The sequence below is a fragment of the Anas acuta genome, chromosome 3, assembly GCF_963932015.1.
Source record: "Anas acuta chromosome 3, bAnaAcu1.1, whole genome shotgun sequence".
NCBI lineage: Eukaryota > Metazoa > Chordata > Aves > Anseriformes > Anatidae > Anas > Anas acuta.
Genome location: NC_088981.1, coordinates 36259904 through 36278800, shown reverse-complemented (window position 1 = coordinate 36278800; position 18897 = coordinate 36259904). Strand labels below are relative to the sequence as shown.

General features: G+C 36.8%; 1 protein-coding gene across 3 annotated transcripts in view; it reads right to left on the bottom strand.

The window, feature by feature from the left end:
• The window catches only part of BABAM2 (BRISC and BRCA1 A complex member 2), a 166858-nt gene that overhangs the window by 80416 nt on the left and 67545 nt on the right, over nucleotides 1-18897 (bottom strand). For all 3 annotated transcript variants that reach the window (XM_068676618.1, XM_068676616.1, XM_068676617.1), the window contains one exon: nucleotides 1214-1323. In XM_068676618.1, coding sequence (XP_068532719.1) covers nucleotides 1214-1323 — 110 coding nt within the window. The remainder of the gene's footprint in view (nucleotides 1-1213; nucleotides 1324-18897) is intronic.

The following is an 18897-nucleotide window of genomic DNA, read 5'->3' as shown; positions in this document are numbered from 1 at the left end:
AGAAGATTCCTTGGGAACACGGACGGATAATTACACGTTTGACTAGAATTATGCCTTCGACTAATGTTGATAAAAGTGAACTGATAAACTATGAAAAACTAAAAGCTGCTAAATACATTATTCATGTGTGTGTACGTTTGCATGTGTGTGTGCAACCTGCATTTTCTTAAATAAAAAATCAGGGAAGTCTTCTGTTTTTATCTTAATCAAATCTTGATCTTTGTTTTTTAAACTGCATCCACCAGCTTATCCAGACCAATACTCTGTTGAGTAAAATGTCAAGATACCATGTCCCTTCACACACACCAAGTTTATCACTAACTTGTACTAAACTGTGGCAGACAGCATTTCCTATCTGCTCCCTACCCAGAAGTGTTATGACCAGTTCAAAAGAAAGTCATTGTGGTACCGACCAGAAAAACAAAGCATCACTGAAACAGTGCTAGATTAGCTTGACTACTGAATAGTTGAAAAGCCTAATATTGTTACTTTTTTTGAAGCAGACACTATGAAACTGAAATACTAAAGAGAAGGACGAGCATTAAGACATTCTTACTTCCAAAAACAAGAGAAAAGCAGTTTAATGAAAACAGACTGATTTCTGATCCTCGCCCTTCCTTTTCAGGAGCTCCTCAGCAATCATGTTTGCCAACTGCATTGTCCAACAACCTTAAAATTAAGGTATTTAGATATTTCTCTGGAAAAAATAAAGTTAGTAAAGCTGCAAATTCCTAAAACACAGTTAATAAAGCTCTTTAGCTTCTACAACTCTGTATTTAGAAGTGCTATGTATATACAGAGAACTTACCTATACGCGTATGTACACACCATCGCCAAAAGAAAAAATAAGTAAATATTGCCCCACAATAAAAAAAAAAAAAAGGTATCTGTGTGCTGTAATGTAGGACACACTTAAAAATACACTGCTGCAGGAAAACACAACATACTTTTCATGGATTAATATGGTACTACATGTGGCCAATGATGACGTTTCTTCATCCATACGTGATCCAGCCACAGATACAGAACTAACAGAGAGAAGATCTGTCATTCCTCCACCACACACACGCTTGCAGTAATCATTATGACTTTAAGCAATTTAAAGCAATATGACCTTATCACCTAGCCAACATTTTTTACATAAATGAAGAAAAACATGAAGGGTTCAAAGATGAAGTTGAAAGAACACTCCAGAACAAACTGTTTCACTTACTGTTCAATACGTGGGGAGAGATACAGTTTAGGAAAAACCTGAGTAGCTTCTGCATCCTCAAAGCTAACAGAGAGAAGTGCAACATCTTCTCCAGGATCTTCATTCACATCCTGTACATTAAAAATAATAAAGCGACACATTAAAAACTAAGTACTTACAAACTTGCAGACAAAAACTAAAAATGTCAAATACCAATTTAAGAGATGCTTAAGTGGGGAATCTAAACAGTGACCACCAAAAAATAGGGTGAAAATTAATATTCTTCATGTATTAGTACTTTGAAGACATTCTGTAGTGCTTAATTTCAGGCATCAAAATACAATTAGTGTGTTAGCAAGTGTATACTAATGTAGCTCCTCTTTGGCTGAAATACATATTTCAGTAAAGATGCAGACTTCATTTTTAACAATTCTCAGTTAAATGCTAACAACAGACATAAATGCCAAGGATTTATTTTTTTACATTATAGTAGCATTGAATTACAACCACAGATTTTGTATTTGTTATTTTTCAAAGTATATGGTACAAAATTTCTGCTGTACTCAACTCCTATTTCTGTTGTAGACAAAGAAGTTTTTTGAAATTTATATCTAAAAGTCATCGTCCCTGAGTTTCCCACAAATTAGATCCCTGCATTACTTTCAGAAGGCTACGCACACCGTAAAAACTACCGTAAAAAGAAGTCTTGTTAAGACCTGACATTTCTCTGATTCATGAGTCACAGACAGTACAAACAAGTGAATTTCTGCTCAACACAACTGCATTTGAGCTCCTGACCTCTGGTTAGGGCCATGAGTTGGCAGTACCATTGCCTTCACTTACAACAGGTAGTAAATACTGTGCCACTTGCCGCTCAGAAACAAAAGTCCTTTAACACGTTTGTGCATATGCACACAGAGACTTGCCAAGATGCATTTGTTTTTATCCGTTCTGGAAAACTATGAGAGGAAACAGATAACTCAACAGATCTGCACTCGGAGCAGGATCACGGTGGTGCAGAGTGCCCTGGTCTGGTCTGTCACACACACAGCTGGGAGGAAGGAACATGCAAACCACTTAAACATTGTTCGGAGACCCTGCCCTATCTGGGGGAAAAAAGCAGCTGCTGAGTGGTTTCAGGAAGATGATCTCGTGCCATTTGAAGCTTTGGCAGGACCGAAACTGTTAACGTCCAGAGAGACTAGCTGCGTCTTAGCTGTTACGTGCAGAACACAACATGCCAAGAAACTTAGTGATAAGCTGCAGGGAAGAATGGGTCTTAAAAAAGCCTAATTGTCTTGCATGAAAAATGAGACAGAGCTGACAGTGTTTTCTTAAATTCTGCCTTGGTGTGCTGCTCACTTCTGACAGCTGAAGGAAGAGTGTATTCCTATAAAATGGTCACAGGCGCACTTAGGCTGGGAAGGAAAACATGCTTTTAAACTGGAGTTGCAGGGTAACGCTCCACATGAGTAGTGAGGACAAGAATTAACTGCATTCCTCTTGAGGCATGATCAGGTTATGGATGGGACTACGCGATGCGATGCCTGCACAAGCAATGGACGGGACCTCGCGGCCTACATTGCTCCTTTCAGCGTTGTGCTTCCAGCAGCCTACAGCAGAAGAACCCCGGCAGATGAGAAGGGTTTTTTCAGAAAGTGAAACCACCACCACCCAAACAGTGCAACTCCTCCCTAGTCATTTCCCTGGTGTTTCATGCATTTTCATCGTTAAGGAATTTTTTTCAATAAGGAACAGCTTTCACTCCTGAAGCTGGCTATGGCATTAATTGGCCTTTTTCTGATTAATTTGCTAATTGTCAATCAAATGAAAAGAACTATTAAGACATATTAAACAGCAATGCTAATGATTAAAAATATTTTACTATAAGGGGCATTCTTCAAGGGATGACAAATATGCATACTACATTCACCTGTGTATGCATACAGCTCTGTCAAGACCACATTCCTTTGTTTCTATGTGTTTGTTTGTTTGTTTTTTCAAATACCTTGTTTTTATGTTTTTACAGAAGAGAACCTACATGCTTCTGCCAAACTATATGGACAAACCCAAACGTACTTAATCTTGCATTTAGTGTTAACGCTTAAGTTGATGTGCATACCCACTTTACTATCATGCATACGACCAGTTTCTAGAATACCACTCAGGTGCCTCCTGATCAAAGAGAATCAAAATGAGGAAACAAAAAAGATCAGGTGAACACCACTACAGCATCCATTACCCTATACACCATTATTACACTGTATTCCTGCACTCACTAATGGCTACTCTAATATGGAGACTCATTCCAGAAAAATAAAAGATACATAAATAAACATGACATTTTTGCGTGTTAAGCTGCAACAAGCTAATGTGTGCATTATGAGCAATAAATTGAGGTGTACTATTTTTCATTTACAAAAGCAATACACAAAATAAAACTACTGTTGCCAGCACAGCACTGCACTACATTCATATAGCTACTGTCCCATCTAAATAAAGAAATTAGCATTCTTCTATAAGTGCCACTTTTCAAGTCAATGTATATTTTTGGACCACAAACCTGAAAAGTTAAAATTGTAGCTTAAAAAAAAAGGTGACACAAAACCAGTAAGTGTTTCTATAGGTTTTAAAAGGATGCAATGCAGTAACACCATGAAGTTGCTCAACCTGGTTTCTGAGATGGCCACAGATTTACGATGAAATCCCTTTGTATTTGCTACTATAGAGATTATCACTTTAAGACTTTGTTCCTTTTATTTATGCAAGGATCTGCTCGGTAGAACTGCATTCAACCTTAGTACGTCTGTTACAACTGCCATTTACAGAAGTAAATTGAAAACACATGTCCCACAGATAAACTATGGAAAGCCTTTTAAATTAATAGGCCTTTTTGATGTTGTCTGTGCCAGTCACAGCTTAACTCCTTCAGCGATATCTCTTCTGGTCATCTCTACAAACCTGCTAATGCTAGGCGAGATGATGCATCTTTGTATCAGTAGGCAATGACATTGCCCCAGAACAGGGGCTGATATCCTTCCCTCACACCAAAGAGTCCAAAGGCAAAGGCTGTTTTCACACATCATCAAATTCCAGCCAGGCAGAGTCTCCCCTTTCCCATCTCTGCATGCTGATTTCTCTCAAGAAACAGGCAACGTTTCAATAAAGCAGCAAAGCAAGATTGCCCGTTTTATTTTTCAGTTAGCTTCAAAAGAAATAGTGACATTCAGTTGCTTCTTCAAGACTAATCCCTTTTACAAAAAAAGGGGCTGTTGAACTCACGTCACAATGTGTTTTTAATATTAAAGTAGCTCTATTCATTCTCATAAGTTGCATTTAACCCACAACAGTTACTGTTAAAAGATTTTTTTATCAAAACAACTAAATTTTACATTTTTAAAGAAAAAATGATTTTGTAAAAATGAAGAATGGCAATGTCATATAAAAACTAGTAGTCAACACAAGAACTGCCATGTTACAGTACCAGTTCCTACTCATACATCTTTTTCCACACAAGACTTTACAGAAGGTATTATTAAATCGAACTTTCACAGAATGCAGCATACATCCTGGGCCACAGGAATTTTGAGGTTTAAAAATTGAATGTTGTTAAAAAATATATCTGAGATCATTAGCTAAGCATGTGATAATTGCACACCTATTAGATTTTCCACAACAGTCCCATGATTACCAGTAAAAAAAAATCTAGCCCACTACAATATGAAAGATTCAACAGCGATTTTCATGGTGTCTTTCTGCCATCTTGTTATCCCGTTTTACTAGGTATTCCAAAATAATCTTTTCCTTATTTCAGAAGAGACCTATTCAAATCAAAGAGGAAAAAAACCTGATGCACCGTTTGACACCAAAAATAAATACTCTTCTACCCCAAGAACTGCGTTTTCCTATGTTTACACAATATTTGCATGGTGTGGGTTGATCTTTTTGCCTAAAAGTTCCTGCAAAAGTAACTGCAAAATAGTAGTAAAGCACTGTGGGTAAGGGATCAAATAATAACAATAAAAAAAGACTTTCAACTCGTATTTTTAAAAAAATTTAAAATATATATATATATATATTTTTTTTTTGGCTATTGCAGAGAACTGTTAGCAACAACTTACAACAATAAATAGCACTTTTAACAAAGACAAATGTAAAGAGAAAAATCATGGTATTTCATTCTAATTTACCCTTTCTCTACTCAGCCAGTGCAGGTGAAATGTTCATTAAACATATATGTTGGCACTGCAGGACAAAAGGCCACGTGAAAATACAGATACAGGGCAAATGAAAACAGAAGTTATAAGAACTTTAGTTTTTTTTTCTTCCAGAAACTTGAGGAAAAGACTTCAGGTATCAAAAGACTTGAAAATAAAACTTTTAAATCCTACTTCTAATTGTGCCAGCACGGTCTAAAGAACCACTTTCATTCATATCAAAATGAGTTCACATTCAAAAGCAGGCTTCTTTGTTTACAGCTGCTCCCTCTGCAAAATCCTTCATCTTTTCATAAAGTTCATATGAGTCGTGTATGAAAATTATTATCAAAAACACCAAGTACAACATCTAAATGGCATTGTTTTCTCATATCCTACCTACTGTAATTGAAAACTGGGAATTTACTGGAACTGACAATTTATTATGAGTCAGATGCTTGATAGCCAGTCCAACCAAAACATCTGCTCCGCACAGTCACAACTGCTATAACCCATTTCCTCTTGTGCCTGGAGTCTAACCAACTTGTACATTAGAGTTCCTTTTCCTTAAAGATGCAGATTCTGGAAAATCAGTTATTACCTTTTTTTAGTTATCAGCAGAAAAAATCACCTTGCAACCTTTTATTAGGGCATTCTTTCAAGCAGAGGTATTTTTATTTGTGGCACGGAAGTGTGCTTGCCTGCACCAAACTGCAACGCGAAGCGGTTGGAGGCTGCATCTGCAGCAGCTCTCCCAGGGGAAGGACAACTTGCTCTTGATGGACAAGGACAATTCACAGCCTTGGGACTTATTTTTCAATGCAAGTGGAAGACTCGAGAGCTATGGGGCATGACCCTGGGGGACAAGAGTATGCAGTGGGCTGGTGTATAAACCTAGGATTAGGAGCAACTAGGAGCATGGTGTGACCAGATCAACTCTGAAGTACGAATGAGGAAAAGAAAAAAACTGAGAATTTGGTAGAAAGAATGGGAAAGAATGTGCAGGAAGAGAGTATTGACTGGCTTTGGGAAGGACAAGCCATTTCTGGCCCAAAGGCTGTTGAGAAATGAGAGAAGAGAGCAGGGCTTCTGGTAGGGCTGCTAAATTTGTACCTTGAGCACAAATGGTAATTGGTCTGAGGATAAAAGCAAGGTAATGAAAAGCACACAAAGTGCCCAGCCCACCGCATGTTCCCTGAGGTAAAGAGGGGCCACACAGATGGCTGATATTGCAGAAGCCTCCAGGAACAGATAAGCTAGCTAAAATCCAAACTGTATGGGTCAGGCCAAATCTGCTTCAGGAGGTTCCCAGCCCCAGCTCACGATTGCAACCTCTTCCTGGAGGTTTCTGACCTCTCAGCTCTGACAAACGCTGAATAATCATCCCTGTGGTATGACTCTAACCGAGGGGACGGAAACCTCCAGCCGATGGGGAGAGGATGGGATCTCTTAAAATAATATAAGCAAGGAATGCACTCAATTTACAACTTGTGTGATGTGATGGAGCTGGAGGAAGGTGGAGGCTATGAATGAAAAGGTGGAGGAGTGTGGAGCTATTGATCCTAACATCTGCAGCCAGCTTATGACAAGCTGAAGTCTCAACTTTGTGGCACCTCTCAACCCTACCACGTCAGACAGCATCAAAGAGCATGCAATTTATATACTAGGATCCCTTCTGGAGAAGGGGTCTCAAGAGGAGAAATACATGAGAATAGAAAGATATCACAAAGGTAATTTATCTTAACCCATGTGATTTTGCATGGCACATGCTTACATTGGAACCATAATTACTAACAACTGAGAAGTGAACAACAGAATTTGTCTTTGAAATTGAAATACGAATTGCATCAGAGAAGAACACATAATGCTATTTGCTTTATTAGTACCAACGGGCTACTTGCATCACACTACTTCGCAAAGTTTGGCCTTTTCCCTCCAAATGACAGCATGTGATATGATAAAAAACAACTATCAAACAAACCACAAGCAACTTGTACCCTTAATGCGTCGTAACTTCATTAGCCAGCCTTGATACAAGTAGTTACATGTTCTCCAAACCTTTTTATGTATTTATTGTTTTTTAAAAAAATAAAACATGCTAGGGGAAAAGTAGGCAAAGGAATGTGAAGTGGCAAATGAGACTTAAGAAATCTGCTTCACTCTAGGGAAAATATGTAATTATTCCAGGAAATTCTTTCTCCTGTCTTCCAGGAAATCCACCAGGTCTGATCAAGGAGTGCTGATTCTTTAAATAGGATCTTTAATGAAAACAAAGGCAGTCACCTTGCATGCACTGTCCACTGTATTGAAATGTTCCAAAAACAGTCCCTCTCCCAAGGTAATACAACAAAACATTTGCCTAACTCAGGCAAAGAACATGTTTAAAGCCAGAGTAATTCCTGTTTTAAAAGTTACATGAAAATCATAGTCTATGAAAAACACTGCAGAATCTCAAGAGATATTTCTAACACATTAGATATTTTTTACTGGATTTTTTTCATTAAAATGAAATCAAATAAAGATCTTTTGAACACTGAGCAATACCTCTAAGTATACCACTGGGCATCAATAACAACATGTAAATAAAAAGATTTTTCTTAAAGTGTGAGTAACATCCCAAATATTTTGTTTTGTTTGTTTGTTTGTTTTTGCTGGTGGTTTTTTGTTTGTGTTCAGACTTTTATATAAAAGTATATTGTACTCCTCTAAGACAAGAATTTGAGGTGTGTTTTGCCTATACCATTTTCTTTTATTATGGTCATGGAAATTTACCACTACTCGCCATATGAATGACTGTCAGAGTTTGGTAAAGAACACTGTTAGGAAAGGCTTAAGAAAAAACAAAAGGTTAAATAGAATAACATTCTTGACCATTAAAATTCACAACTTTCAAGATTCATGCTGTTTAAGTGAATTAAAGTTAAGTTGTTTTGACAGCACAAGAAGTTGTGGTGACACTTCCATTGCAGTAGTAACTGTTCGCTTAGGTCTGAAAAACAATGTCAAAAATAACATGGATGCCTTTAAAGGTCAAAAATATACTTTGGTAAGGGCTAGATTCAAACAGAATAAATAAAAATTGTGGCACAGTCTAACAACAATATTGGGGTGTCCTTTCTGATGTGTAAATACCACTGATTTCAAGAGAGCTAAAAAGTTGCTAAATATTCATTTTATAAACAAGAAACACAAACTACATGGGAGAATCATTTTATATTGACTGAATTACATTTATTACCTATGTTTTAATGACACTTGAGTAGTGGATACTTTTTCATTTTAGGAGAGACGCAAGATGCCAGTTAAAATTTCAGTTTATAGTTAAATTTCAGTAAAAAGTAATAGTTTAAAAAGTTTAAAGTAATAGTTAAATTTCAGTTCATTCACTGAAATGTAACTACAAACACATTAGCTCTATCAGCTCTAATATCAGATATCACATTCATTTTAAAGTAAGATTAAAACCAACAACATTTACACAGCTAGGAATGTCCATGCAATTAGAATGAATTAGAATAAAAGTAACAAAATGGGGAGAAACAATACTAGGAATCTAGATTACTGGGACGTGACTTTTCCTACATTCATGAATCACTGCTTTTGTTTGCTAGGACTTCAATCTATCCATCATTATAGAAGGGCGCCTAACCTTCTAATTTTTGTTTTGTTTACTTCTAACCGAATTTATAAACATATTGGCCAAGTTCCAATAAAACAATAGAGTATTATCATTAAAAAAGTACCTTATCCCAGAAGATCTCCCTATGACTCTGATGAAGTTTTATAGGCAGGATACAGATACAAACAGAACCGTATCTTTCCTAAGACCTAAAGCAAAGCAATGATGCATCTCTGCCATCACCAGCTAATAATGGGCTGCACAAAGTGCTCAGAGATTCCAAAGCTCACTTTTTATAGAGGTCACCCTGCCTCCTCTTAATTGGTGAGCAGCAGTGGCAGCCACTCAGACCAAGCTAATGTTGCCACATCTTGACAAAAAACTTTTCCTTTTAAAACCAAGAGCAGCACAAAAATGGTTCTCTGAAATGAAGATGTTATTTCTTCTACCAATAAACATACCAATAAGCTGCTTTGCTGGCATCAGTGGTGCTACTGGCAGAATAAAGAACAGCACAACCTGAGCCACAGTGTGAGAATCTGGCTGAAGGCACAAGACTGAAAATGTAAATGTGTCCTTATAAGCACATATCCTAGAAAAATAACTGTTTAAAACTTGTTGTAAATAGTTACTGACATTTTTTTTACAAAAGGTTTTATGTCTGGTAAACATGCCCTTGAATGCCTTAAAAAGCCATGTTTAGTTAGAAAGTCCTGGGTAAGCATCAAACAGAGGACAAGTAGTATTAAAATTAATACTTGCACTAATAACATCTGTATCCTGAATCAGGAATCATTAGAGGATAGCAAGGTAGCAAGACAGGAAAAGAAGACAGCAAGAAAGAGGAAAAGAAACTCTACTTTGTTCCTTTGGGCACTGCATGTTAGTGACAGACATGCTGATTTTGTGCAAGTGCTAAGTTCAGTCATATGTATTACATACGCCATACATGTTTGTGTATGTGTTTGCATTGTATGGAGGACTCATTTTCATTACTGTTTTAGATGTTATCTATTAAATCGTTCATCTGAAATGATCAATATTGAAGAGTTCGGATTTATGTAGTGATACAACTAATTCCAGGACTGTCAGGGTTCAGGGACTTTCTGTACTACCTGGCCACATGTCAAGGCATTTCCTTGCTAAAATCAGACACTACAAAACATTTATTTCACACCTATCTCTGCATTGCAATCCCCTTTTCACACTTTGAATACCATGGAAGAACTGTATTAGGAACCAAAAATGAAAATCTACACACACCTTTAAACTACCCTCACGTTCAAAGGCGAAGAAACAAGATGTATTACACATACATAGAGTTAGGCTGAAATACTTGGAACAACATTAGTTAAAAGTAAAGTACATTTACAAGATTTCTAAATGTGAAAAATACACTTTCAACGCTCTTAAGAAGCAAGCAAATAGCAACAAAAAGAATACACAAAACACTGCTCATTTAGATGACTTATAGCAGGTCACCGCCATGTGTTTTTTTTCTTTATAAATCTCCCAAAGCTATCTGGCTGTTTCCTCAATATGCAGCAAGGACCCATTTTTTACCATAAGCCCTGTGTTTTTAAGTTTGCTTTCAGAGATAAATATCTGGGGACACGTACAACTTGGAATTCAAATCCTTCACTAGGATTCGAATCTCCGGCTCAGTTTTTGAGACGACTGGACTCCAAGTTATTCAGCAAGCAACATTCACATTCTTGTCCCCCATACTACTGATTTCCCACCTCTTTAAAAATAGTCATGTCCCTGCAGAGGCCAAAAAGCAGTCATCTCAGGTCCCAGTGGAAAACAAGATCTGCTAATAAATGCCCGTGTACTTAACTAGAGTGCAAACAGATCATTAATATTTTTTGAAATAATCTTCCTGTCAAGACAACTTTCAAATTTTTCAGTACAGCCTTTCTAGACATGAACATTCATGTTTTCTCTATGTAAATTAACAAAACAAACACATTAATGGCCCTGCACAGGGCCCATGATTGAAAGAAGATTCAAACGCTCTAATCATGGGGGAAGAATGGCATTTCTGGAACCATGTTGCGGTTCAAGGTCAGAATAAGACTTTTAGACTTTTTGTTTTTAAAATCAATTCCTTTTAATAAAAGCTTTTTCTTGATCTCCACATATTCTTATATGTTCCTGGTTCAGTGATTTTTGCTCTGTAGAATCAGAAATACTATAGATTACATGGGTCACAACAAAAATGCCAGTGTAAAGCCATATTCTGAGACATATCTTCAGTGAACCAGGAAGTACCAAGAAGATTTCACAGATGAAAAAGTGAATAATCAAAGTGCAAGGTAAAAGCAAGCAAAGTTACACATGCTCAATACTCTTTCACTGCTGCAGCCTAGTAATGCTGACCTGATTTAAAAATATGAAATATTTCCTTTTAAGAAAAGGTGCAAATATTAAAAATATTAACTGCTAGGAGTTGTTTGGACTATTGTTTCCTGACAAGAACAGGAATGTTTCATATTAAAGTCCATAGCACTTTTAATTTGCAAGCTATTTATTATGCATTCTTATTTCAAGTGTACAATATTGTATTTCTTTTCATGAGAAATCTATTATCGCTTTGTCCCCATATTACTCACACGCCTACAGGATCTGAAAAGAGTGGGGTAAGGTTGGTTGGGGGGCATATTCTGCTTTGTACAAAAAAAAAGTGCAAGTTGGAGCATCCTGTTCCCTTGAGCCCGATTCGCATTCATCATTCCAGCAAACAATGTGTACGGTGTAATCATGCACACAAGGGTGTAAGTGTACGGATGTCATGAACAGCATCTTGTAAGGACTAGTTACTGTAAAAAAAAAAAAAAAAAGTTTATTCAGTATAGAAGAGAAACACAGCTTTTTTCCTTGCATTTGTGTGAAGGTAGATCCTGTTATAGGTGATAAGCAGGATGCTTGAATGAGCAATAAAAACTGTCTTAGTAAAAAATGGTTTGTAAATTGTTAAATAATGTGAGGAAAAAATTACAGAATTATTCTGTTATATATATAATGTCACATTCTGTTCTACGTTCACAGCTTTTATACATTGCTACCTTTGTAAGCAGGTAGTACAGGATCCCACCAATGTCACCACCATGCAGAGCACAACATCCCAAGGTGTGGAAATCAACAGAACAGAACACCCCTGTTCTCAGTCAGATATTCAGCTTTCTGACCATAAATCTGAGCTTCATGTTCTTCAGTAAGGAGGATGACATGGCCATACAAAAAGAAGAGCTGGATCATGACAATGGTTTGAACTGGAAGTTTTTTTTTTTACCCTGTCCTATAGAAGAGAGGATTCAATACTTTTGTTTTCCTTTTGTAGTTTTGAGCAGAGAGTTTAAGAAATTAAAGCCTGAACACTTCACAGAAGTTTCCAAAATTCATGCACGTTTGCTGTTCAATCTCAAAAAACTAAGATTTGTTGGGTAATTTCCCACCCCACTGTTACAAACACAGTGGAGTAACAAATCACTGTAACTGCTCTACTCACTTCTTCACAAACCTCAGTTCCCCTCCTGGCATCAGTTTCAAAACAATGTAGTCCTTAGTTTGTGTGGTGGATGTATACCTATAGTGGGATACATTATGACATTTCCTCGGGGGAAAAAAAAGTGGAGTTTAAAAAATAGCTTAATAACAGCGCAGATTTGTTACTTTAAAAATAAAATTGAATAAGAAAAATTCTTTGCTAGCAGAAGGACATGCCAGAAAAAAAAAAAGAGCCAATAATTAAGATGTCACAGTAAAAAAAAACAAAAACAAAACAAACAAACAAACAAAAAAAACAAAACTCTAAAACCACGATGTTAAATAGCAATATTTAAATTTCTATGTACATTAGCAAGCTGCAAGTCTGAAACCATTGAGCCTTTCCTACTCGGCAGCTACTGACAGAACAGTTGTTTTTATCAGTGACAAAACTGTAGCCAACAGCATTTTAAGGATCAAGAGAAAGGGGAGATTTAAGTCACGTGCATTCTGGGATTTCTCTACAACTGCCAAATTCAGGTCAATTCTTCTAATTAATCTTTTTACCATCAGCAACCTGCTTTTTTAGAATTGCTTCTACTGTTTTAGTATCTCAAGCATACAATTGTTTTTTGTTTTTTGTTTTTTTTTTTAATTTTATAGTGTTTATCTAGAAATAAAATATTTATCATCTTTTATTTCTGGAGTGCAAGTATGTTAGAAGCCCATGCTATCTGCTATTCTCTGCACATTAAGAACAGTTGAAATGTTGACCTGCTCTTTTAATTCTACATGCTGCAACTCTAGGGCAGTTGCAAAAAGGAAAACCACGTGGGGCACACACACACTTCCCAAACCTGTGCTGCCTTCCAATACATAAATCTCTGCTTCTCTGTAAATCGAGAAAAATACTAGGGAATGAGCAGGGTTGATGATATTTTAAGTTAGACAACACATCTAGTTGCAAATGAAAAGGTTGTGAAAAAACACTTTAGCCATAAAACATAGTTCACATTTTGGCCATGAGATAAAGCTGTATAAAAGCCCATGCTAATTAAAAACGAATATTCAACAATACGACTAATAGCAGCAATACATTTTTACTGTTTAAATTCTAACAGGAGGATTTCATTCTTTGTAAAGTCATAGATGAAAAAGCATGCAATGAAACATCACATACAGAATCCGAGGAACAGTCCTAAAGCAAGGTCCATTTTTGCAAAATGTTATTGAATATGAAAACTTGCTAAGTAAAACTGTAAATACTTAACAGAAATAGGTTGTGTACATCAACAAAAATTTTAGGAGCTGCCCATGGAGTATGTGAATATTGTTCATGTCATCCAAATAAAAGGAACTGCTAGACATTGATACCAAAAACCAACACCATTTAGTACTTTACTTTTCCTTTACTGCTGTGCAGACAACTGACCTTCCTTTGTATTAGCCTCACGGTGCCGCAGACTATGTAGCCATGGGATTAAACTACAGCAGTTCTGCTAGCAAAGCAATGGACATATGTTTCTGTTATGTGCAGTTCATTAGCAACGTAACAACTCATGTTTGAATGACAATTATAATAAATCTGATTTCTTCAAAAATGTATCTATCTGCATTTTTACTGGTATCTGTAAAATCAAGGACAAATGATCATTTTCACAATGTACTTCAAAATCTGTTATAAATTTATGGTTACTCAATATTTACCTAGGCTTCTAGATTAGATGCATTTCATTTTAATCCTAGCACCACTGAAAACAATAAATTATCCCACACTTCTCTGTAAATTGGAGAGACGTGGATCTGACAGATGGTCCACTTCAGTGGATAAGGAATTGGCTGGATGGTTGCACTCAAACACTGGGCCTGTGCGAACCTCATAGTTCCACGAGGCAAAGTGCAAGGTCCTGCACTTGGGTCAGGGCAATCCCTAGCACAAATACAGGCTGGGAAGAGAATGGATTAGGAACAGCTCCAACGAGAAGGATCTGGGGGTGCTGGATGACAAGAAGCTCAACATGAGCTGGAGATGCGAGCCTCTCCTTTTTTTTTTTTTTTTGCTGCTTCCTTTAGGACCTGCAATAAAATCTCACCAACTCTGACCTTGCAGCCCAGACAGTTATTCATGTCATGAACAAGAACTTCCTACTAACCACAAAACTTGAGACCCATAACAAAACTTCCTCTCCAAAGAGCAGAGCGTTTGATTGACTGATCCACAGCAGAAACTGCTCTTTGCTCTACTTAGACTTTGTGCAAAACTCTATCTAGATCAAACCTCCAGTTCTCTTGATAGGTCCCCAGACTCTTTGAGAGCACATGTTTTTAGCCCCTATGTTGTCTCCTTAAGACAACCAATATCAAAACTTCTAGGCTCTTCCAGTTTTCCAACAGTTGTACATGTACTTCTGAAATGGCTTTTCAGCTGGGCACCAACACTCTCCCAATTTTATCGGTGGCACAGACATGAAAAGAAGGTTTCAATATTTTCCTTCTCTTCTCTGAAGAAATTATATCATTCCCTTCTCTCCTCCTTCACACTCAATTCATCACTATTCCAAGCTAACTGAAACAAGTTGTAATGTGTTTTATTTCTTTATTAGTTGTCATGGCATATCTGATCTTTCTGGCATCAGATGTTTCCACTGCTTGAGTCTCTTCCAGGCTGATATATAAGCTAATGTTTTAAACACATCTGTCTTGGTTTCTAACTCAGAAGAACTGCACTTGACACCAGCCTGTCTTAAAACTACCCTGTATCCAAATATATGTGCTTATGGTAAATGGTTGTCTGTCTGTTTTTAATAAATATCAAACATATCCTTTTCCAGTAGGACTATTCAACATCTACAGATTTGTATCTATTTTCCTACCCCCAATACTTTTATTTAATTCATTCTGAGAGAAGATCAACCCCCACTCCATTGATCAAGGATAGAGTGTTCCCAAATCAAGAAATACACTCTGCAGGTATTTTCCTATCTATGAAATTGGCTTCCAAGATGCTTTACATTAAAACTTTAATCTTCACAAGATTACTATAATTATTAGTTGCACTATAATAACTGGTTTTGTGGTGACCACATGTTTGATGGTCTATTGTTAAAAGAGGAGCAGTCCCTTTTAGAAGTCTTTACTATCTGGAAGGCAGATGTACAAAGATACCTGGGGAAAGTCCAGAGACAAAACTAAACATCCTTTTTTTTTTTTCTTTCCCTTATGTTTATTTGCTTTGGATTGTAATTAACTAATTTCTGTAGATCTCACAACAAGTTGTCCTAGAACAACAAAAGGAGCTACTTGAAGACCATTCTATACCATAGCCAGTTTCACTCTGGAACACACTAATATATCTGTGGTACTGTACCACCCAAATCCTAACTGTTTCGCACACACAAAGGGTTTCTCTGGGATAACAATATTTATGAAGAACTGCTTTAGGTTATTTAGCAGAGTAGAAGATTTGGTGCTAGGATGACAGTAGTAATGAATTTAAACAGTTCAATGCAGTTATGTATTGTTGTGAATTTTAGATCTTTTAAAGATAAATCTGCAAGTTGGAGGACTAAAAATGAAAGGAGGATGGATTTGAGAACATTCTGCCAAGAAGGTCTAGGACATGGAAATGAATCAACAAGGAACTGAAAGAAAAATACGAGGGAGATTCTCATTCTTGGCAGAAAGGAAGAATTTTAAAACTGTTCCAAAGATATATAAGTAAAGTCATGAAAATTACTTCAAGAAACCACTTAACCACATACTCAAGTCTTATGGACAGCACCAGGACCAACAAGCTTCAGTACAAGGTATGGTTTTAAATCAGGATTCAGTGTTTAAAGCCTTGGCTAAATAGTGAATTTTTACTTCAAATGTTAGATACGCTGCAGCAGTCCGCTAGATAGCAGAAGGATGTGTACCTTGATTCCCTGAACTCTTAGCCAGGTGACAGTGTTTCACAAAGCATCTCGTTAGTTAGACAAAAGAAACATTTCATTAACGATGTAAGAAATACACATTTCTGTAGTAGCTAATACTTTCTGATATACTCCTAATGAATATACGCAATGTCAGTGCGTACATATTTGATGCTCTTGAGCAAATCCTCCCTGTTAACACCTACTGTGACAACACGCACCTTGGGTTTTTTCCCTAACATCATACTGGATGGAGCCATACCCATGACCTATTACTACAAGTTTGTATCAGTCAAGATTCAGTTTTAGAAAAAAAATAGGATGCATACTGTTGAATATATTGTGAATTACACATACAGCCACTTTACCTCTAAGATTTTAATCACTGTACATAAAAGATCCAGTCTAGATGATTTCTAACCACCAACAACTGATGGAAGATGAACAGACCTGTCCTATTTCTGACCATAATGCCTCTCTGTCAAGGTTTACATCTTCTGTGGAAGGCTGGACAATAGCACAGTGTCACATGAAGAGAAACCCTCCTTAAAAAGCCTTTGCAAAAAGCCCCATGATGGAGCTATCTTTTGGTGGGTGAAAGTTATTATATTAAACTTCAAATCAGTGTATCTGCTGATGAAATCCAAAAATGAAGATTCTCTCTAGTAAAATAGCTTCAAAGACTATCTTTTTGTAAACCACAAACTGCCTAGATTTTGAAGCATTGCTTAATTCCATTATGATGTGTTCAACGTATACACCCAAGGACTTCAGTTTTTTTTGTTCTCTTTTTTAGACTTGCAGACAATTTGGTCCGCAGTAGCAGAACAAAAAGTCTGTTTTCCTTCTTGTGTGTTCTTTGTTCTCTAACCAAGCTATAGAGTAATCCCACTTCTTTCTAATGCTCTCAATGACACACTTTCATTGGGCGAGAGAATTACTGACTTTCACTTTTTCTTGACTGTGCTGAAGATGCATGCAACTGGCAAAAGCAGCTATGCAACCAAACCAAGTACATGAAACAACTGGTTTTTGTTTGCTGTTAAGTGGAGGTGCTATTTTTCATATCTCTTTCCATAAAAGCTTGATTATTTAACACTGTATCTCTTCCAGAATTGGTCAGCCAGTGGATTAAAGCTTATTGGAGAAAAGGGGAGATCATAACAGACACTCAATAAAATCACTTATGTCTCATTTCCTTCGGATACTGAGCTAAAATTACAGCTAAATAAACAAATTAAGTTATCTGAAATTCTGAAACACTGAAGGTAAACTTTTGATGTGATAATTTATGAAGAGTTCCTTCGCAGAAAGGCGTACAGAGTATCCATTAGCAGTCCTCTGCTGCTTCTAGAAGCTGCTGCCTCCAATTGAAAAGCCATTCCTGAGAAGGAAAGATGAAAATCTGCATGTCGTTGTACAGGCGGATAGATGGCTGAGATGACTATGAGGGGTACATGCAGCAAGTCCACGGTAAGTTGTTCCTAAGGTTCAGTAAGCTTAGAAAGTGGAGATTTAAGACAGATGGTGAAATGAGTGTTGTTTGTATAGCTCCACAGAAAAAGTCATTCGTTCAGTTTCCGAGATACAGCGAAAACAGTTTAAGACAAAATGTTGCCTTGATTTACAGAAAGGTTAAAAACAGAACAGGAGGTAAGTCTGAACTGTAAGGGCTCAAAGTCTGTAAACACTGCAGTCATCATGTGGGGAGGATGGGAATAGAATTCAGAATTCAGATAATATCGTTCCTTGATTTTTAATTGCCTTTGAAAACACAAAAACGGGAGCAATTAGGGGAAGGAGATACAGAAGAAAGATAAGAGTGGGCATAGACATTGCTAATTTTCATGAGGCTATAATATTTGTTCAATCGTTTTTAATTTCTTGAACAAAGCAAGTGAGGTCTTCTCTTACTGCTTGCTGAAGAAAACTATGATGCTGCTACTGAAAACCATCTTCCATGGCTTAGTTATGCTGGTGAACACCTACCCCCTTAGAATGTACACTACCAGGCTGCAGCAAAATGTTCCGCTTTAAATAATTTTCAGAGAAAAAAATACCTGTTTGGTTCAAATAAAAAATATTTCAGTGCAGCATCTGCTAACATGAAGAACAAAATTCTTTCTTTGATTCTGAGAAACTGTTCACTTTCACAATGTTGCTGTGAAAAGACTTTTCTATAAATGTTCATACATCCTCACCTGCTAATTTCATCATAGAAAACACACTGGTGGACTAATTGGTTGGAACATAGAAATATGTTTCCTTTGAAGATCACTGATAATGTATCAGATTAGATTTTGAGACAGACTGATAAAAAGCAATATATTCTTGAGACTTCATGCTACAGAAATTTATTTCTAATATGCATTACCAGGACAATGAATGGGACCACAGCTTAAATTTGTGACTTGGGAGATAAGTGACATAATGCACTGACTACTAAGAGAGGCTCTTACAAAGATTTTTGGCACATTCTGTGATGCT